This window comes from Ostrinia nubilalis, chromosome 27 (assembly GCF_963855985.1).
Source record: "Ostrinia nubilalis chromosome 27, ilOstNubi1.1, whole genome shotgun sequence".
Taxonomy (NCBI): Eukaryota; Metazoa; Arthropoda; class Insecta; order Lepidoptera; family Crambidae; genus Ostrinia; species Ostrinia nubilalis.
In genome coordinates, this window is record NC_087114.1 from 1,261,694 (window position 1) to 1,284,361 (window position 22,668).

Sequence of the window (22,668 nt, forward strand, 5' to 3'; positions counted from 1 at the left end):
AAACCTGCCCCATCAAAAAGTAATACTAATAAATGCATTAAAGTTATTTTGACAGATAAAAACTCCCCTTTTTCCTGTCAAAGAGTTATATACGTGGCCAAGGCGTTATACTAATTTTATTAATAATTGCTACATTGAAATATAAATTTTAATGTCAAATATAACATGCATCAGTTTTTATACAAATGTAGGTGTCAAAGTATAAAGTAAGTGTCAAAGTAAATGAAAAGGTGTCAACGTTTCTATTTTTACAACCTTTAAAAATTCAAATAATATGTAGTGTCACAAGTAACAAGGGGTTACAAAAAAATTAATTATCGATCTATTCATGAAAACAACTGGAAAATTTCAGAAAATACTAAAAATTTTACGTTTAGTCATGAAAATTGCTGAAAAGCACCAGAAAAGACGAAAGTTTGACGTTTTTGACAGCTGTCTCAGGTACATTGTCTACTTTTTGAGGTAGCAGTTGTTCAATACGTTGTAGTTGAATCTGTAGCCGGATTCTGCGATGTCGTCGGTCACCAGATTGTCGCTGTGGAAGTGTACGTAGAGCGGGCCTGGTGGTGTTGCTGTAAGAAAAAAAAATGTAGTTAAAAAGATGTACTAAACTGGAAGGTAAAGTTACTTTTAAAACCCTGTATAACCCGGTCAAGTAAACTGCGCACCCCGCTAGAATGATACTCCCTCGCACTCACCCGCGTTCGCCCAGTTCGTGCCAGAGCGACGATGTGACGTCACGGCCGCCAAGTGCGCAGTTAATTCGACCGCGTTGTAAGCCCTGTTTTTTTTTTATCCACAACGAGGAAGCTCTTGGCCTGTATCTCACCTGATGGTAAGTGATGATCAGGCCGAAGGTGGAAGCGAGCTTCACCCGGAATCCTCAACCACGGAGGAACTGGCTATCTTACCTCTAACTGCCGGAACACAACAATGCTGTTAACATTGTTGTTATGGCGACAGACTTAGGTAAGATGGTGGTTAGCTAGCCAGGCGGACTTAGAACAAGGCCTACCACCAACCTAAACCTGTCTGTCTGTCTTAGAAGATTCCATGACGTAGGGTTTGTGAGCGTACTGGTAGAATTTAACAAATAGGTGTATAATTATCTCCGTTCCATTTTTAGGGCCACTGTTTTTATGAGTAAGAATGATAAAAATAAAACATCCGAGCGACTCGAGCAAGCACGAAATTTTTAACATGGCCATCCTAGACTGCATCTCACTTAATTAAGTGCGATTGTGGTCAAATACCTCTGCCTTGTCCTACTAATATCCTACTATAATATTATAAATGCGAAAGTTTGTATGTCTGGATGTCTGGATGTTTGTTACTCTTTCACGCAAAAACGACTGAACAGATTTTGTTGAAACTTTACAGTATTATTGTTTGTAACCCAGATTAACATATAGGCTATAATTTATGCCGATCTGTGACACTAAATTTCACGCGGGTGAAGCCGCGGGCAAAAGCTAGTTACGCAAAAAAATACTGAAGACTTGGCTGTGTGACGTAATTCCCTAGCCTTTTCCTGCTGGAAAGGACTAAACAAAAAACCTATTTTGTTCGATTTTCAAATTAATTTGAAATAAACAAGAGCGTCGGTCGGTTAATTTTGAAAATAGAACCTGCTATGACGTTAAGTTTTTCCATAAAAACTCTTTAAAAAGTATCTCAATTGACTAAAACTACCCGCTTTTTGTCTATTATTTTTTGTCAATTTTAGTTTGCGAACAATCGTGGTTGACTCCGGTCGTCGTCGCGTTACCGGAGACTCGTTTTTTTTGGAAAATTCTACCGTAGAAGTTTCCAGCAGCCGGCCGCCCGCGATTTCGTACGCGTGGATCCCGTTTTATCCCTTTAGGGGTTGAATTTTGCAAAATCCCGTCTTAGTGAGCACCTACGTTCTAAAAGGAACCCCCATGCAAAATTCGAGACAGCACTTGTAGCACAAAATTGTTGCACAAAAGCTTGTAGTTTCAGAGATTTCGTGATGAGTGAGTCAGTCAATCAGTAACCTTTTATAGTTCAGAGACAGCAATCATTTTTGTCTACCGTGCATCTTGTACTTTGAACCCATATTTTGACCTCGTGAGACCTATTTTGTGTTTTGAACTTATATTGTGTTTGTGAAGTGATAGTGTATTGTGATAGTGTCTTCAACCATTTAATTTTCTACTCTGGAGGAAGAGGCGATTCCGTGGCGTTGCTGAAACGCTAAGCTGCAAAATGGGTAAGTAGCATTTTTTTTTGTGGTGGTTAGAAAGCAGTAAATATGTAGCTATTTGTACTTTGTTTTTTGTGTTTTATCGCCTGTTTTTTACAAACGGTAAATGTTTAGTAGAATCCTCTTTTTGTCGTCCCACGAAGTAAATTAAATTCAAGTTTTGTGCATGTAGATAATGTAGGTAGGATAAGTAGAGTCCATATTTTTCTTTCTAGAAATTATTACTAGACCAGAAACAATAACGTAAGCTGTTGGTTTATTGGATGAAATTAAATGTGACAATCAAATTACAACAACAGTATTGTAGTTCGAGGCTCACCTGAGCTACGTGGCGCCCAACGTGTAATCCTTACTAATATTATAAATGCGAAAGTAACTCTGTCTGTCTGTCTTGCTTTCACGCCTAAACCACTGAACCGATTTTGTAGAAATTTGGCATAGAGATAGTTTGAGTCCCGGGAAAGGACATAGGATAGTTTTTATCCCGATTTTTTAAACAGCGCGCGATATAGGTAGTTTTTCTGTGACAGACAAAATTTGACGCGGGCGAAGCCGCGGGCGGAAAGCCAGTAATTTAAATACTATATGATTGTTACATAATTGTCTCAATGAGACCCTTAATAAAAACTCTGATTCTTCATTTATAAACGTGTTTTCACACTACAAGAATGCCTTACGGATTGCTCGGATCAAACTCCCCGTACCCGCAATCCCTCTATCAAAAATTGGTGGGGTGCGTCTTCGTGGATGAAACGATCTATAAAACTCACAAGCAATAATCTGGTTAGAAGCGCTAGTCCCGCAGAACTTGGAGCCTCTCAGGCCGTCCGTGGTCTCGGCCTCAGGTATGAAGAGGTAGTCCTCGGACTGCGTGGCGCCCTGGGTCACCGGGTTGATCTGGCAGTCCGTGTCGAGGTACAGGTTCTCTTCTTGACGGTAGGCCATCTCGAAGCTCGCTGATGTTAGCCTGTTTGAAGAGTTTTAGGTTAGTTATTAAAATTTCTAGCGTTAAGAGTTACTTAACTCAAACTAAATGGCGTCATACTGTATAGAGACCAATTTGGTACAACAATTTTATTCTTTTTGCTTTTTATGTTGATTTGTATCATCCTATTTTTAGTACCAAATAAATATGTCTTTCTTTCTTTGTAAACAATATATGGCGGTGAGAATCGAACCCATGGACTTTCGCTTGGAATGGAAAAGCAGTCGCACGGCAAGCGAAAGGTCGTGGGTGCTGATTTTGTAGATTCTCATAACAATATTTAGCCACTCTTTAGATCAATTAAATGTTGGTACCTCAAAAACAATACTTAGGTAGGTACCTACTACCCGTTCGCGCTAAGTTTGCCGGGCCTTGGAATGCGCGTCTCTCCCTCATCCGCAATTAAACGCAATTAGTTAGTGATTAAAGCAAATAATGTGTCTTATTTTACGCAAATTTTTATCAATAATAATAAATAAAATTTTAAATATAGTTTGATAAAGATATGACGCTTCCCTTCGAGTGACATCATATCGCCAGCAGCGAACGGATAGTATTTGGGGTCTATTTGTTAATCTGTCGATCATGATTCGAAAATATTGAAACATCAAGTAGGTATACCTACATATAGTATTTTTTTAAAGTCTCATTAACCCTCGTGGAAAGCTAAAATAATTGTGTTACGAGTGGGTTCAACATGGTTCAACACAATAAGTAGTCCAGCGGCGCCGGTGGGTATCGAACCCGCGTCCCTCGGATCTTCTCAGTCCAACACCAAAACCATTGGGCTGTTGTCGCTTCTATGTCCTTAATTTCGTTGCGGGTCCATGACAGTTTAACTTTTCCCCGGGACAAACTTGACCTTCACTGGTTGGGTTATTGGCGGTCAAGCTGTAGATCCTGGCTACACAGGAGTTGCAGCGGCGAGAACGAGAGGTGGGAATAGTCCCGTTCTATACCTATTTATTTTCTATTTTTATGTCCGTAACTTGTAATTTTTGTCTACTCACTTGATACCACAAACATCAGGTGTTCTTTTGAAGCACGAGGCGTAAGCCAGGTTGGCAATGTACGGGCCCGAACCTCGGTTGTAGTTGAACGATTCGAATGTGCCCGCGCGGTCTGGGTAGAACTGCAGGCAGCCGGGGGGCGCTGGGGGTAGAAAGTAGACAGTTATTTAGGTACTAAATGAGGAGATCCGTAGGAGAACCAGAGTGACTGACATAGCCCGCAGAATCTGGGGCAGGAAAGTTCTTGAGTGGCGACCACAAGCCGGAAGACGTAGCTTGGCAGGCCTCCCACTAGGTGGACCGACGATCTGGTGAAGGTCGCGGGAGGTGCCTGGATGCGAGCGGTGCGAGACCGGTCTTTGTGGAAATCCTCGGGGGAGGCCTTTGTCCAGCAGTGGACGTCTTTCGGCTAAAACAAACGAACGAACTGTGCCCGTGACCTCGTATCTAGGCGTGAAAAATATTTTTTCCCGTTTTCACGTCATTTTTCTTTGTCAGTTAACCTTTGGGCTAAACAGAAAAAATCGTTAAAATATCTCAATAAGGTATTCGTAACTCACCAATGAGGTACTCGTCTCTGTCAGCGGATGAGGTGAGGGGCGTGGAGGGCAGAGAGGAGGTGATCGCCTCGAAGATGCCGTCGCGGTATTTTCTGTAAAGAAAATTATAATAATTTATTTATAATGACTACCTAGAGAAATGGGAAGATCCGTAGGAAAACCAAAGTAACAGATATAGACTACAGAATTGCCAAGTCGCAGCTTATTGCCTAGTGGCAACTGCTTAAGTGTCAGTAGGTAGGGCACATGTCTCGTAGAGCTGATGGCCATTGGGGCTGAAAGTTCTCGAGTGGCGACTACGGGCCGGTATACTATCCGTTCGCTTTAAGTCTGCCGCTGGCGATATGACGTCACTCGAAGGGAAGCGTCTATAACTATAATAAACTACATTTAAAATGATTTTTATTTATGAATATTGATAAAAAATGTGTATTTGCGTAAAATAATCGCGGTTGGGGGAGGAGATGCGCATTCCACGGACCGGCAAACTTAGCGCGAACGGGTAGTAGGTATTAGGTAGGTACGTAGACGTAGTGTAAGCAGGCCTCTTACTGGGTGGACTGTATCTACTTAGATGCAGACTGCGTAGGGCCAGTCGTTGTGGTAATTCGTGCCTTCGTCCAGTAGTGGACGGAATTCGGTAGGTACGACGACTTCTAAAATTATCTACTTAAGTATAAGTCTGAATACAAACTCTCACACCAACGTTTCGAAGCACTCATTCAAGCTGTACTTAATCATAAGTTTGATATTTGAAATGACTGGCAACATCTTAAATTGCTTTGGTCAGCTGCTTCTAAAATGTCTGTAGAAGTAGAAGAAAAATGCTCACCCCAGAGTGTTGAAGCACTCCAGCTGGGTCACCTTGATCTTCCACGTGGCTTGAGGCAGGTTGGGCTGCGTGCTGCGGTCTGCGATCTTGAAGTTGATGCGGATGGAGCGGCTGTTGGTGGACGCGTTCACGCGGACGTATACTGAAAGAGAGGATGGTTTTAAAGCTTGGGAAAGACGTTATAGTGATAGTTAAACCCTAGGAATTGCTCTGTGGAGCTTGGAAAGGAAGATAGACCTTAGCTTGACGAATATATTATGGTTTATGTCGTCGGACGTCATTTAGTCGTGCGTTTGCAAGACCGTACAGTTCATAAAGAAAAAGCTTTTAGACCTTGAGAAGGTCGATTTAATGCTTGAGAAGGATGCTTCATTATTATCCTCCTATATCTAAGTAGATCAAATGGTGAGAGCAGTCACCCGGCAAGCGAAAGTTCGTTTCTATTCCCATCTTAGGCAAAAAATATGGCTTTAATTAAGCCCTAGGATTACTTGAAGGACGCTTTAGACGTTAGGAAGGATGCTTTAGTTAGAACTTCACTAAGGCCACACGTATTTTTCTCGTGTCGTGTCCTTATTACGTTATTACCTAGTTAAAACTAGTTATTAGATGTTTAGTTACGTTTTCTCATAAAGAACACTCACAGTGCTGTCCATTGTTGTCACCGCAAAGGGACGGCAAGACGTCGGAGTTGGCTTGCAAGTTGGTGATTTGGAAGATGTCATTGCGGCAAGTGAAGCCGGGGCGCTGGGTTACATTCTCTACTGGTTCTACCTGTGAATGTAAAAGGCGTTATTATGGCTCCACGAAACAAAAAAAATACTTATGGCGCCATCTGTTGTTGAGTAGAACAACTAAAATTTGCATGCCTGCTGCCCTCTATTGTATTTTTTTGGAACTTTAATGTAGGGTCAGTGCCATCTAGCGTCGAGTAGAAAATTTACAAAAAGCATCAGTTTTTCACAATATAACATTTATGGATTGTTAAACTAATTCTGCTTTGTTGATCATGATCATCATTGGGAACGCTCATTATTATGATTACAATGTTTAAAAACGTTTAAAATCACAAAAGGACTTAATTATTTTTATAAAAATTGTGTCATATACTAGCGTCATCTAGCGAAATTTAAGTAAACTAAGTACTGACTCAATGTCGAAAAAGCATCTAAATTGCTTTTACTGCCATCTGTCACAGAGTAGCGGAACTAAATTTTAGTGTTGCTTTTAGAGCCATCTATATTGAAGAGTACACTTACGGTAGATGGAGGCGCCAAATTAAAGGTTTCGAAGTCAATCCTCATCTGGCAAACGTTGTTGTTGTTGATTTCTACATTGTAAGAGCACTCCAAGCCTGAGGACTCTCGGGTTAGAGGCGGGTTTATGAATACGGCCACCTTCGTGTTGGTTCTGACGTCACACGCGTTTACTGAAAAATAGTGCATTTCGTTACTTAGGAGTAGGTAGAAAGTAGAACTTGTAGAGGTGACATCTAGCGTTGAAATGTGAACAAAAGTGGAGTACAGTTTGTGAATGATTTTAGGTCTAGTTTTCAAGAGAACTTTTATTCGCAAACTCCAATGTTTTAGACATCTGCCATAGTACCACATTTTGACTGAGGTGAGGTGATTTTGTGAGGGCGTGTAGAGTTAGAAGCTTGGCTCTACATGAGATCTTATAACTTTTTCACAGTGCGAGCCATACTTTTCTTTGGCAAACATTTACATGAAAATTTTTTTACTGGGATTTGTAAACTTACAAGAACAACACGTAGCGAAGACCCCACAGAAGCCGACCGCCTTCCCTCCCTGAGTGTTACACTGGTTCCTTGACAGACAGACGCCCCCCGTGGTCCTATCAGACCCCAGGCACGGCTCCCCGTTGCCCACGGTGAATATACTGCCTGGCGCTTGTCTAATACCTGGGGATGGAGTAGTTATTAAGACTTAGTACATCAACTTACTACAAATTGATGGAAAAAAAATCCTTTGGTGATTTTTATTTCTTAGGATCCAAAAATTTGAAAGAATAACATTTTTAAGGCATTGATAAATTAATGCAAAATATTAGTTTTATGTTGTTTGTCTAAAAATCAGTGGAACCAGTGCTTTTTCTTCAGGCATTACATTAGTAAATAGGTAGTACCTAGTAGGTCGTGGGTTCGATGCCCTCCATTCAAGTTATTAAAAATATGTTAGTAGTTCGGTAGACATTAATTAACGCCACTGAATTTTATCTTTATAATATTTTATTTAATTATTCGATAAAAGTAGCTTTATTACGTTCGAATCATAAACATAAAAATTTATACGTATACGTAGGTAGTCATACGAAATTTGGATCTAAAAAATTTAAAACTCTGTTATGTAGCGCCATCTATTATCCAGAAGGGCAACTTACTTCTATGCAGGTCGGTGGCGCCCCCGTAGTGCGCCGCCGCGAACAGCACAAATATTCTGCCCAGCAGATTTAGCTCCATCTTGTGTATTATTTCTGAAACAAACAAAAAGACCACTGAAAATCTTTCGTAAGTCCGGCTGATGAATGATTTATTGATTTCAAAATTCAAATCAAACAAAATCAAAATAAAATATGAATTACTTTTCTCGTCAATTTAATCTATACTAATATTATAAATGCATAAGTAACTCTCTTGCTTTCACGCCTAAACAACTGAACCAATTTTGATGAAATTTGGCATAGAGATAGTTTGAGTCCCGGGAAAGAACATAGAATAGTTTTTATCTCGGTTTTTGAAACAGGGCGCGCGATAAAGCCTTTCTGTGACAAAAAAATCCACGCGGGCGAAGCCGCGGCCCGAAAGCTAGTTTATTATAACTATTCCGTAAATGATTTATCTTAGATCGACATTTCATAATAGCGGATATAGATATCTGATTAGCTTTGAATAACTATTGTTTATCATAACTGCGTTTATTTAAGAGTATCAAAGAATTTATCGTATCTTTCTTCCGTTCGATCGTTAATCACCCAAAGATGTCCACTGCTGGACAAATGCCTAAAGCCTCCCTCAATAAATGGGCTTTCCAACACAAAAATAACTTTCCAAATCGGACCACTAGTTCCTGAGATTAGCGCGTTCAAGCACACGAACAAACTTCAACTTTATATTATTAGTAACAATTTAATCAATTTTAGTATAGACTAGCGGCCGCCCGCGACTTCGTACGCGTGGATCCCGTTTTACCCCCTTTTCCCGAATTTTCTTTGCTATAAACCTCACGGAGCCCGAGACCTTTCCAACGAATGCAAAACCGTGGAAATCGGTTCGTGCGTTCTGGAGTTATAGCGTCAGGAAGGAAAACCCGACTTATTTTTATATAGTAGAAGATTGGCAATAGGCTAGATGACAAAATTTCAATTATTATTTTGTCCGTCAGACAGATAAAAAATATTAGACTCATATTTTTTATTTTCTTTCATAATTAAATAATAACAGTGCTACATTACATCGAGTTGAAATGGCGCGTTACGTGAGTCACGCTTGACTAGATATTTTACTCAAAAGTGACGTCACGCGACATTTTAACTCAATAATAATATAATACTGTAATTATTCGATTATGAAAAAAATTAAAAGATATGTGTCCAATTTTTTTTTATTATCTGTCTGACGGACTAAATAGAATTTCGATTTCATTACCCAGTCATCATCCCTATTGAAGGAGCTTTCAAAAGCTAGTTCTTTCACAAACTCTAAAAACAAGTTCAAAACCGTGAGGGCACACCAAATAATTGTTTTTTACTTCACGTTCATTAATTAACCGATAGACATAACCTAACGGCATCGTAAGACAGTTATTTTATAACGACACCCGAGCAAACAAGTTTCTTCCTACCTTCAGTTGTACCGTTAAAAGATATTTGTTTAAAGATTAAACTAACTGTTCAGTGATTGATTTATGATCTCTTAAGTAAGTACTTTTATGACAAGCTTTTGCAACAACAAAACGGGATCAAGTAACTCTTAAATCGATGTACGAGTAGTCTTGTATTATTTAGTAGTTGGTTACTAACCAATAAGCGTACAAAATTGACCTTCATTGGTAGGGTTTTTATGGCGTTCAGGCTGTAGATCCTGGCTACACAGGAGTTGCAGTGGTGGGAACGAGAGGTGGGAATAGTCCCGAAGCGTACAAGATAGGTTCCCATACTTAGTTATTGCTTGTTAGTCTATGGTGTATCTTTTCTTAAAGGTTAATAAAACCTTTGTTTTGTCACCTATCACCTGCTTTACACTGGAGGGAAGTTGAACCCTAACTTCGAACTCCTTTTATTTATTATGTTCTTCTGAATAATTTCGTTGCGGGTCCAATGACAGTTTAACTTTCCCCCGGGACAAACTTGACCTTTACTGGTTGGGTTTGGCGGTCAAGCTGTAGATCCTGGCTACACAGGAGTTGCAGCGATGGGAACGAGAGGTCCCACTTAGTCCCGTTCCAGCCAATAAGACAGTCAGATTGAATTGTATTGATGTTACTAACGATATTAATATAATTTATAACTAATAAACTTGCTAGTATCATCATAATCATCAGGTCATTCAGTATCCACTGCAGGAGCACGACGCTCTAATTTACCAGAGGCAAGAGGATTTGTCCTACACTCCCTACGCTGGCCAGACAGGTTGGGGAGGCCTGATGCTCGCATGTCCCTTAGTCGCCTCTTACGACATCCACGGGAAGAGTGGTGGGTGGTGGTCCCATTCTACTCTGCCTGAACCACATGGCTTCTCATTAGAGTTTTACATAATATGCCACTACCCACAAACTTAACCCCACCTGCTTTGGTACAATAAAATGGGCCTAGAAGAAGTTTCAGATCTAAACTAGAGTATTTGTCATCACCAGTCAATTAACGTACTTTTGAAGACTTTCAAAACGAAATTCCCATGGATTTTGTAAGACAATACCAGCCGATGACATCATTATTATTTTTTAGTTACAAAGCAACCAAAAACCTTAATTTATAGTGGTTTTAATAAACAGATTCAGCAGTACTATGATAAAGAATTTATTGGGTCAAAATAATTAGGTAGGTATGTACTAAAACTGTAGGTACAACAAAGGTCTTAAAAACTTCAAAACTGATGGGCTTTTTGAAATAGTTTGTCGTAGGAGCCTCGTTAGGTTAGTAAATATTATTCCAAGAAGGAAAACACTTGAAGCCTACGCGTTTGGATAACGGGAGCTTGCGGTATGCGGGTTCGATGCCTGGCAAGAGCAAACAATTTTGACCAACAATTGCATAAGCAGTGGCATGAAAAGAAATAAAGGCGAAAATAAATCGTTTCGTCTGTCTGTGGGTACAATTTTACGTATAGCTGAACCGATTTTGATGAGGATTGCGGAGATACATAGGGCAATGGATTTAGACATAGTTTATAGCATATAAAAACCTTTAAAAAAACCTAATTAAGTTTAATTCTTAAACTTTAAGCTTAATTCCAGCTCGCACTAAGCGTTTCGATAGCTCTTTTATAATGCGAACAGCTAGGGACTGGAATTCGTTGCCTGCTGCTGTCTTTCCCGAAGACTATAATCCAGGCCTTTTCCAGGCAAGAGTGAATAGGCACTTAGATACAGGGCAGATATGTACCATCCTAGACTGCATCTCACTTAACACCAGGTGCGATTGCGGTCAAATGCCTTGATATGCATAAACAAAAAGAAAAACAAAATTGCTTTCTGCCATTTTTTTTTCAAAATATCTAGATTCGTTCGTTCGTTTCAGCCAAATGACGTCCACTGCTGGACAAAGGCCTCCTCAAAGATATACACAATGATCGGTCCTGCGCTGCCCGCATCCAGGTACACCCGCGACCTTCACGATCGTCGGTTCACCTAGCTAATTTGGTTGTATCACAACCTAAATTAAGACAATCTCTTCAATCGTTCAAAGTTACATCACAAATCGAACTACCAGTTCCGGTCGTCGAACTTAACGGTAGCCTACCGGTTAATATTTCACAATAACTTAATAAAATGCATTGATAAGTTTACTATGCAGATGAGTTAACACGTTCAATGGTCATGAGATATTTTTGGAAGCAATATTTTTTTAAGGCCGCAATCGCACCTGGTGTTAAGTGAGATGCAGTCTAGGATGGCACATATCTGCCCTGTAAGTGCCTATTCACTCTCGCCTTGAAGAGGCCCGGATAATAGTCGTCGGGAAAGATAACAGAAAGCAGTATCATTTTTAAATAAGGCGACCATTACTGACTGATCTATCAACACACAACAAATCACTGAACAGATATGCACTGAAAAGCAAGCAGATGGTTATTATTATGTTCTAATGACGGTGTTTTGAACATTTGGGGCATTGACTCTACCCAAGTCTTAAAAAATTATACCGTATATGAAGGCAAGTTAAGTTTTCAAATTCAAAAAAATAAAATTCCAACACCAGTATGGTTGATGGATACATGGTTAATATGACATTGAAATTGGCGCCATACAATAAATACATTAAATATTAAGTATGCTGTGTTTATTATCTAAAATCGGACATTATTGTAGAGCTTTTAAAACTCCTAAATACCATAAAATTTAAAACACTACACTTACCAGTCTTTGTAAAGTTTTCAAATATACCAGATTCCTTCAGTAAAATAACTCTGTAAAATGCATATAATTGTACCTAGTACTTGTATATCCATTCTCTTATCTTCATTAAGTTGCTTACTTGGGGGCTAGCTGGCGCTGTGTGAAATTGTCCAAAGATTTATTTATTATTATTATCATCATCTTTTCTTATTGTAAAGTACACTTTATTTTTATCTGTCCTTAAAATGCACTAAAATGACTGAAAGTTCCGTAACTTCAAACTCCTATAATTAACCTATTGTTCTTTCAGTGGTTGGGTTTTTTTTGGCAGTCAAGGTGTTAAAAAGATTTTTTGACAGCACATCGCACTACACATTTTTATCGTAAATTAGAACTTATATCAACTGCATATACCTAAGTTATCACAGAGTTTACTTTATGTACATTTTCCATGAATGCACATTCTCAGACAAAACTAACGTATTTTCATACTTAGTTACGAACGACTAGCCAGTACCAAAGTTTGACACTTAAAATATTTTAGTGAACGTAAATCTAACGAAATTGGCTTTATGAAATAACTGCATTGGCTCGATAGAGTAGTGGTTAAACTGAAAGGTTGGGGGTTCGATTGTTCTTTTTAAAATTAAGATTTTTTAATGTTAGTATTTTATTTTATTTGATTGAATACCTTACTTTCGAAATATTTTTTTTCTTCTATGAGTTAGGTAGGAACCTTCATAGAAAATAAAGTCATTATTAAGTTCTATGAATTTATTGTCTTTTTTTAATTAATGTCTATTTTTTATCATCTTCTTATTCCGAAGCTGTGATAGGGTTAATATTTTGTTATCTATACTTATAATAAATCTGTAGAGAGGTCAATTCTGTACATTAAATATATTTTCAAAATAACTATCAGGGGGTGATTAGTGATCGATACTGATGCCAAAAATGCAATCAGTAAAATTTTTGTCTGTCTGTCTGTCTGTCTGTCTGTCTGTCTGTCTGTCTGTCTGTCTGTATGTTCCTTATAGAAACAAAAACTACTCGACGGATTTTAACGAAACTTGGTACAATTATTCTTCATACTCCTGGGCAGGTTATAGGATACTTAGGAATTCCCACGGAAATGGGAATTAGCGGGAAAATCGTTTTGTTTGAAAAATCTGAACCGCTTAAGTTAGACGCTTGAAATTCGGCATGCAGGTACCTTAGTAAACTTAAAGCTTAGTTACAACAGGATATTGCAAAATTCCCACGGGAACGGGAGTTAGCGGGAAAAAACATTTGTATGAAAAATCTAAACCGCTTAAGTTAGACGCTTGAAATTTGGCATGCAGGTACCTTAGTAAACTTGAAACTTAGTTACAACAGGATATTGCAAAATTCCCACGGGAACGGGAGTTAGCGGAAAAAAACATTTGTATGAAAAAATCTAAACCGCGTAAGATAGATGAAGGGGGTAAAACAGGATCCACGCGTACGAAGTCGCGGGCGGCCGCTAGTGTGTACATAAATTAAAATACGAAAATTCAATTTTTTATGTAGGTTTTTATGTGGTACACTTAACACTGTATTTATGTTATTATGATGTTTTTTACATGTAGAGATTTTTCAAGCCAACAATTTTATTAAAAAAATAAAGACCGCACATATTTTTTACGACAGTTTTCAAATTTTTGTTTTCTATAAAGTCTTCACTATTCGTTAATTTTGGTACACAAAAAAATTAGGTAGGCTTACTAGATCCTCAAAAAATATTTTCTATATCAATTTTGTTCACCACAATTTTTAATTTCATGTAAATTGCCCAAAAGGGTAATAAATCATTTTTTAATTCACTCGAACCAATTTTTTCGTAAAAGTACATAAAACACAAAAAAATGTACTTACGTGCGTCTGCGTCGACGAGCGAGAGAGAACTACGATAGTTACGTCATTCCCTCTCTTTTATACCTGTCGCCTTGGCAATGACCTCTCAAGAAGCTGGTTGTGGGTAGGGTGACCAGGCTACGGGAGAAATGCGGACATTCCTGATTAGAAGTATAAAAAAATATAGATTTTTCTACAGTACAGTCAGCGTCAAATAGTTTGTGACCCAAAGTGGCCAAAAAGTTGACAACATAACCTTATTCCAATTGTAACAAAGACGTGTTGCGAACTTTTTGGCTACTTTGCGTGTCGCGAACTATTTAGACGCTGACTTTACCGTGCCTTGTGGTTAAAGCAGATTAAAATATGACCACACCCACACTTTTTGTGGATATCGTAAGAGGCAACTAAAGGAGAAAATTAAATATGAGAATATCAGGCTCCATCTAATTAATCTGGCCAGCATCGAGAATGTAGACCAAATACTCCATCTGTCTCTAGTAAATAAGAAAGGGAATGAACTCCCTCAATGTAGAGTTCTTTATAATCACAATGGTGAAACCCGTAGACTACATCTCATCTGAAGGAAAGTAAAGATCGAGCTGATGGTGTAAGCGAGCTTTATCCGGAATCCTCGACCATTTTATTTAGTATTTTTTTATATTTGAAATGTGATAGAGCGTTACTTCTACAGCGTTAATTAATTTGATAGTGTTTGATTTTTTTTTATTAATAATTTTATATTAATTTTTATAATGTATTTTTTTAAAGAAAATGCAGAGTATTGTTGTATCTCTAAAAAAATCCTAGCCCGGATTTATCCTGTCTGATACAAAAAACATGGCCACCCCACATAGGAAGTATCCAGAGGCGATATATCTGGTATTATCGTGTACTTTGATGACCAGGAGTGGTGGAATGGTGTAAAGTTCGCAGTTCAATTCCCGGCTAGGTCATTTGGGAAATTACTTGCCTCCACAGGTAGAAGTTACGAGCTTTTGTCTAGAATTTTCAAGAAATTCTGAAACTGCACTTTTACTGTTAACTTGACAGTTTTCAGCTGGTTTTAAATATTGTTTTGAATCATCTCGGCCGTTCAAATCAAGTCGGCCGTTTGGTGTAGTGGTTCAGAACGGACTACTATGCCAAGAGGTCCCGGGTTCGATTCCGATTTCGGGTTCGAAATTTCTTGATTTTGATTTTTTGATTTTTGAAATGATGAATTTTAATTTCTGTGACGGGTCTGTGTGTTTTCTATGTAGGTATATATAAGTATGTATTTACAAAAAAAAAGTATTTAAGTAATATGTTTATATCCGTTGTCTAGGTACCCATAGTACAAGCTTTGCTTAGTTTGGGGCTAGCGGCTAGCGCCGTGTAAAAAGTCCATAGAAACTATTTTACGAAACTCCACCCCTAAAGGGGTAAAACGGGATCCACGCGTACGAAGTCGCGGGCGGCCGCTAGTCACATCATAAGCGACAACGGTTATTACGTTCCATCATCTCCAGTTATTAAGTTTCTTGTAAATTGTATTTTTAATAAAGAAGCTAACAATGTGACCGAATTTCTTCCGCCACTTCTTCGATACTACTATTATAGCCGATATTTTGTCCCGAAGTGGTGGTAGGGCAACCTGTATTTAGGTAGGCCAATTCCTCCATCTGCCTCTGGTAAATTAGAAAGGCCTGTGGCTGAAATGATGATGATGAAATTAAAGAGGGTCTTGCTACAGTGGAAACTAATGATGATCACAATTTTGATACTCTAAAAACCACCATTATCTCGCTAACAATAGAATAAATAAATGTAAAGGTTACAAAACTACATTGTCTCAACAGGTGCTCAAACAGAGACACAAAAACCCTGCTAAATGCACATACAACACTGCACATGATACTAAACGTTGTTGAAATGTAGCACCTGTTACAAACCATATAAGGTGCTAATGTAAAGCCTGAAGAGCCGCATATTAGCATACAAACTGTCTAGCGTTCTTGCGCTAATAGAAAGTTATTAATAGGATCCTATTGACTGGATCGGGTTTGTCTATATTTCAACAAGTGAGTCTGTTTAACTGTAAAGACCAGGTTACGCTACTTGGAACTAAAATATCTAGTTACTAAGTAAAAATAGGAATCTAAAATGTGTAAAAATAAGATTCTCGGAGTTTCTTTACGAAATCGAAGTAAAAATGAGGAGATCCGTAAACGAACTAAAGTCGCTGACATAGCCCGACGGATTAGCAAGCTGAAGTGGCAATGGGCAGGGCACATAGTACACAGAACTGGCGGCCGATGGGGCAACAAGATTCGGGAGTGGAGGCCACGTACCGGAAAACGCAGCGTGGGACGTCCACACACAAGGTGGACCGACGACTTCATAATAGTAGAAGGAAGGCGCTGGATGCAGGCCGCCACCAACCGGCCATTGTGGAAGCCGTTGGGGGAGGCCTATGTCCAGCAGTGGACGTCATTTGGCTTAATAATTTTATATTCAAGTAATTTTGGCAACAGAAAATAGCATTTTAAAACCTATTTCTCTTTTGTGTAGTCATTTGATTGACTAAATTCCGCCCCTAAAAGAATTTGGCGTAACTAAAAACTAAATATTTCTTTGGTGTAACGGTGAGTCTAATAATTTATTTACTCATGCTATACCTTAGGTAAGAAGTCAACGAATTCTGGAGTTTTTACACAACTTCTATTTGACATTTGTAAACTGGACAGGGATAGTGATGTACCTTGGTATTTATCGATATCTAAAATTAAAGGGCAGGTGTGAGCAGGCGCCCCACTAGGTGGACCGACGATCTGGTGAATGTCGCGGGATGTACTTAGATGCGGGCAGCGCTGGACCGGTCGTTATAAAAATCCTTGTGGGAGGCTTTTGTCCAGCAGTGGACGTCATTTATCTGAAACGAACGAACGAACGACAATTGTATAGAGATAGGATTTTGTAAAAGGTAAATTTTAATTAAATATATCGAGAATATCTGTAACTGTAACGCTGGCTGCATCTGGTGGTAGCATCTTATGTAGAAGTAAAAGGTACTTTTTTTTAAACAAAAATATGTATAGTATTTAGATGTCCTGTTGATGGGCTTTGGTTTAGCATTTATCGTGTCTAGGAGAGATAAAAGTCAATCAGTTAATAATACGGAGATTCATAAACTTTATCTAGATTTTTCATACCAAAAAAAAAACACTTACTCTATTTTCTTTTTTTTTACACTAAATAACCAAAGAAGGAACTTTATCGACAACTTAAAACATCGATACTGTTACATCCCTACCGGAGGGCAACGCTCCATCTGTTTGTCGAGTTTCGACAGCGCCACTTCACTACGAGTCAATATGGCAGTAACTATGAGTGGAGCACATCAAAGTAGGTACAGTCAGCTTTAAATAATCATCTCCCCGAGTAAGGGACTATTCCCGCCTCTCGTTCCCACCGCTGCAACTCCTGTGTAGCCAGGATCTACAGCTTGACCGCTCAACCCAACCAGTGAAGGTCAAGTTTGTCCCGGGGGAAAGTTAAACTGTCATTGTACCCGCCACTCTTGTGGCGGAGTTTTGGGCTGACACTGTGTAGGTTTGTTGACCAAGAAGATTGGACCCGCAACGAAATTAACCAGAAGATCGGTGGTATGGTGACTATTTATGCGAAAATGTATTGTCTTATGTTGTACAGTGTACAGCCGTCATATTTACTGTCAGATAAAAATAAGACTTCCGTTTGCAAATTAAAATTTATTTTACTTCCGGCTTCTTGATAATTTAGAATTTAATTAAGACTTCCGGTTCTGAATAAAAATTATTTGTATTTCTTAAACACCATTCCCCAAAAATTCGAAACCACAACTTTTCTAAAAAGACACTTCATTCTGGTCTTGAAAATTTAATTAATTTTAAATAGCCTGTAAATTGCGATTTTTGGTCGCATTGTAATTGAAAAAGTAGTTTAATTGCGCTGACAAAATAGTGACGTCACTTGCTTGTAGTGCCATACAAAATCTATGGGAGAGTTTCGTTTTGACAGTTTTAAAAAGTACGTCAATTGATTGGTGGTGTCAACATGTCTATTAGGTTAGTAATAATAAGGTTGTGTTATCAATTTTCTTTGCCACTTTGGGTGTCACGTAGTATTTGACGCTGACTGTACACTTTGTTGTTGGAAAAAGCATCTTATTACTAAGTACATAAGGTACAGAATGCAGCTTGATGCTGTTATTTAATTTTGTCCAGAACGGCGCGAGCGCACGAAAATATAGTTTGATTAAAGTAAATATTATTATTGTTGAATATTTTTATGAGTGGGCATTGATAGTGGGCATGGTTCCCACACAATGGACATCACAGACAAGCTTTTGCCCACGCCTCCATCTTTATTCAAGAACTATCCGATATTTTTCTCTGGATCTATCCATCTACTTAAATTAGTTCAGTCGTTTAAGCGTGAAAGAGTCTATCTTTACAAACTTTCACTATGAATATTTATTTTGTAGAATAGGATGTTATAGAAACGTAAACGAACTAAAGTCGCTGACATAGCCCGACGAATTAGCAAGCTACTTCTGCCTGGCAATGGGCAGGGCACATAGTACGCAGAACTGACGGCCGATGGGGCAGCAGGGTTCTGGAGTGGAGGCCGCGTACCGGTAAACATAACGTGAGACGTCCACCCACAAGGTGGACCGACGACACGGTAAAGGTAGCAGAAAGGCGCTGGACGCAGGCCGCTACCAACCGGGCAACATGGAAAGCATTGGGGGAGGCCTATGTTCAGCAGTGGACGTCCTATGGCTGAGATGATGATGATGATGATGATGATGTATTATAGAATTTGCCATTATGGTCTTGGCAGAGTATAATAAGGATTCCCACTCTTCCCATGGATGTCCTAAGAGGTGACTAAGGGACAAATATGCGAGCATCAGGCCTTCCCAAACATTGAAGTAATATTACTACGTAGTACATTATAACTCAATGTTCCCAAACCATCTGGCCAGCGGGGGGAGTGTAGGAGCTTTCTATTGACTTGGACTATATTAATATACACGGATGAAGATATTCTACCGGAGGTATGTGTCCCATTTGAGAATCGAATCTGGAACCTCCAATTTGACAGAACTTAACCCAAGCGTTTTCTCCCAGACAACTCTACAATCAAACAAAGGTACCCACTATAGTCTTTTTCACCTAAGATGATCCGTATGACGTTTCGAGTTTGAAAGATTTAGAGATGTCACATAACTAAACCATAGCGATTTATCAATCGATTTTTTTCGGAGAGTTAGTAAAACCTACTTTTAGAGAAATATTTTGTATAGGTGTTATTTAACAAAAAAACATGTTTTTTCAATAACAAATATTATTGTAACAATTTTTTATTGATAATATTCAAATTTCATGGTTCGTGTTCAAAAAAAACGATTCCTAAAAAGTACTGGTTCTGTTTCTTTAAATTAAAAACCATTAATTTATTTTTAATGTCAATAATCGAAAAATATAGTTGATTTTTGTGATGTTTTTAATAACTAAGAATTCACTGCAATCGATTAATGAACCGCGGAAATAATCGATTTTATTATACAAGAAATACCCCAGCACTAAATCTATTCCGCTTCACACATCGCGTACATTAAATAAAAAATATTTTTACATCGTATTTAATTAAAATATAATCAATAGACTCAGATTTTACTATATATTTCAAGACAAGGTAGTTTTCTTTTTTTATCATATTGCTAATAAAATACAAATATTTTTTCAAAAATATTCTGCATATGTAGTATGCATAATATGGATAACCTTGAAGTGTCATACGGATCATCTTACGTGAAAAAGACTATAGTTGTATGAATGAAAACGCCGAGAAACCAAAAGGCGGGATCAAAACGTGCAGTCCCAATAATGCCCGGATCATGAGATGTAGCCGGATAAGTCGCGGGGGTTGTGGGGAATCAGACTTTTCGCACATTGGCCAATTAATAATTTTCTCTCTAACTTTAAAAAATAAAATTATTGCCTTTGAACCTTTTAGATAAGTCATCTTACAGCTGCCTTCAAGCAAAATTAAATGGCGCTAGATGTCATTGTGTGCCAAAGTGCAAAGATATTTTTCGTCTTTTTTTTTGACGAACTAGAACAGTTGTTTTTATTTTTAGAACTTATTACCGTCTTAAAAGCTCTATGAGAGATGACAGTCATATACAGTTATTATAAAAATATACGCCAATATTATTGCTATGTAAATTGTATGTAAATTAAGCAAAGTGGCCAGACGAAAAACATAGAGACAAGCAAAAAAGAGTTCATCAAACTTATTAATTCATTCATATTTTAGTTTTATCTTTTAAAGGCAGGAAAAATGGACAATTCAATATTTGTTCACAAACAATAACTCAAAAACTATGCCGTTGGTAAATACGAGTACCTATATTAATTTGAAACGCCTCCATGGACTAGTGGTAAGGCCTTTTGTCTCAAACCCAGATGTCCCGGGTTCGATTCCCAATGAGAGCAACATTTTCTGATCGGCTATCTTCCATTTTTCCTAAGTCTGTCACTATATTAACAATGTAAAGAGTTTGGGTGTGTAAGTATCGGCAGTTGAAAGTAAGATAGCCAGTTCCTCTGTGGTTGAGAATTCCAGGTGAAGAATCTACATGATGTCGTCTGTTCACCTGAGGTGGACATCCTAAAAACATTCAAAAATTTGTTAACCAGCGGACCCGGCGAACTTCGTACCGCCTATGTTCATCAAATATAATGTAGTATTCTATTGTGGAAAAAGTTTTTCAAATCGATCCAGTAGTTACGAAGCCTTTTCAACCCAAAAAATCATATTATTATACTTTTTTAGACTTTTCAGACAATGTCTGACTTCCAACAATGCTAGCCACAGTGCTAGGCTCGTGCAAATCCAGACTTATTGCGGACTGACTGGCAAGTGGCGAATCATTCGCGAGTGCATTTACTGGAACAACATAGAGTTGTTACAACCACTTTTTATTATTTTTGAGATTTTAAAAATACATCGTTATGATGACTAAATTTTGAATTTATCATCATATTATATTAAATTATACTATTAGGCAATGTGGTATTTTATTTTAATTAACAAACAGTCATCACTATCACACTTAAATATGGTATAGAATATAGATAGATGCATAAGACACACATTGATTTTGAATACGATGAAACATATTTTTGACGGCTGTAAACGCAAAACTAGTCTATACCGTCCTTTATTTATTTATTATAATAACGCCGACAAAACAAGGTGTCTTTATCTTTCTCAAATGTATCAATTTCTATAATCATCAAAATTGATACCTTTTGCGTTTAGACTTGAAAAAATACTGAACAAACTGACAGATATTCTCAGCAAAGAAAAATGACATTGAAACAAGAACATTGGCAACTTCTTGTAAAAAAAACTTAAAGAAATTAACTGTATGATAAAAGTTTGCGCATAAAAAGACTATTTCTCAAATCAACGGTATACTTAATAATAATATCTTCTAAGTAAAATCATTTAAGAAATAAAGATAATCTTATTTTTAAATCCTTTTGCCACAAATCGCAATCCAAAACCACTCACACCAAAGTAACACACTCTTCCAATGTGACTGAGTTTCTTGCGCTGCTTCTTCTCAGCACTGGCCCATTTATTGTCCCGAAGCAGTGGTAGGGTTACTACTGGGACGTGTAAAAGTGCTTTTTAAAAGCCTATTTGCAAAAATAAATGAGTAATAATAAAAAAAGATATATCTAAATACACTTTTCGTTTTATCAGCTCTACAAAACTCGCACAGTAATAATTTAGGATTAAAATATGCAGCCACAGACATGCACTTCTTTAGCTCGGGCTTAGAATGCAAACATTCTATTGACTGGGGCTCAGGCAGGAGTTTCTTTATGCTAAACTCATTGTTAGTGCTCAGATGTTTAGCAATCTTTGAGTAAAAATACCGATTGAGAACGTCCTCCTTTTGTTGAAGTCGGTTAAAAATAGAGTTTCATTTGTTGTAGAATGGGATTAGTGCGTGCCAATAGAAGCTGGAAAATGAGTAAATCCTGTAGTAAATAATATTAATAGTTGGACCAGGCGGGTCTGGTGTTGATTTTTAGACGGACACATAAAGTAGGTAGGACTTGGTGGTTCTGGGTTCGAATTCCAGATGGGACAGATTTCGTTAAAATTTTTGCACTACCTTACTTCCTTCCTCTGAGTGATCTGTAGTTGACTAGTAGATAATGTCTCCTGAAATTAAGTCCACATTGGTACATTTTTCTCACTTATATTATTAATTTTAAGTAACGATGAACACATCACACAAGTACCTAGAACAAGGGCACAACTGTAGTTTTTGAAATTTTACAGAATTTTTAAATTTCATGTTTTAAAAATCGATCTGCCTAAGGCGGGAATTGAACCCACGACCTTTCACTTGCCGGGCGACTTCTCTTCCCACAATTCCCGCCTTAGGCAGTTCGATTTTTTCAAGTTGTTTATTATAAATTTAGTTTGAGAAGCGACTCTAATCAGAAGTCAGATGTAGGTTCAAATGTCAATCATTTTCAATTTGTCACAGTA

General features: G+C 38.0%; 1 protein-coding gene across 1 annotated transcript; it reads right to left on the reverse strand.

The window, feature by feature from the left end:
- Positions 1-294: 294 nt before the first annotated feature.
- On the reverse strand, positions 295-14,125 carry LOC135084961 (uncharacterized). The gene is made up of 10 exons (XM_063979717.1): positions 14,083-14,125; positions 8,015-8,107; positions 7,374-7,535; positions 6,874-7,043; positions 6,259-6,388; positions 5,615-5,756; positions 4,783-4,874; positions 4,223-4,364; positions 2,998-3,194; positions 295-572 (listed from the first exon to the last, which is right to left on the reverse strand). Exons 2-10 carry the CDS (start codon positions 8,091-8,093, stop codon positions 451-453), a joined length of 1,236 nt encoding a protein of 411 aa, XP_063835787.1. The 5' UTR covers positions 8,094-8,107; positions 14,083-14,125; the 3' UTR covers positions 295-450.
- Between the last annotated feature and the right edge of the window lie 8,543 nt (positions 14,126-22,668).

Bases quoted from the DNA above. Each gene is read 5' to 3' on its own strand.
- LOC135084961 (XM_063979717.1), bottom strand. From the start codon at position 8,093: ATGGAGCTAAATCTGCTGGGCAGAATATTTGTGCTGTTCGCGGCGGCG. The intron at 7,044-7,373 runs GTAAGTTTACAA...ACTATTTTTCAG, and splicing joins CTTCGCTACGTGTTGTTCTT to TAAACGCGTGTGACGTCAGA. The intron at 4,365-4,782 runs GTGAGTTACGAA...TTCTACCCCCAG, and splicing joins CAGAGACGAGTACCTCATTG to CGCCCCCCGGCTGCCTGCAG.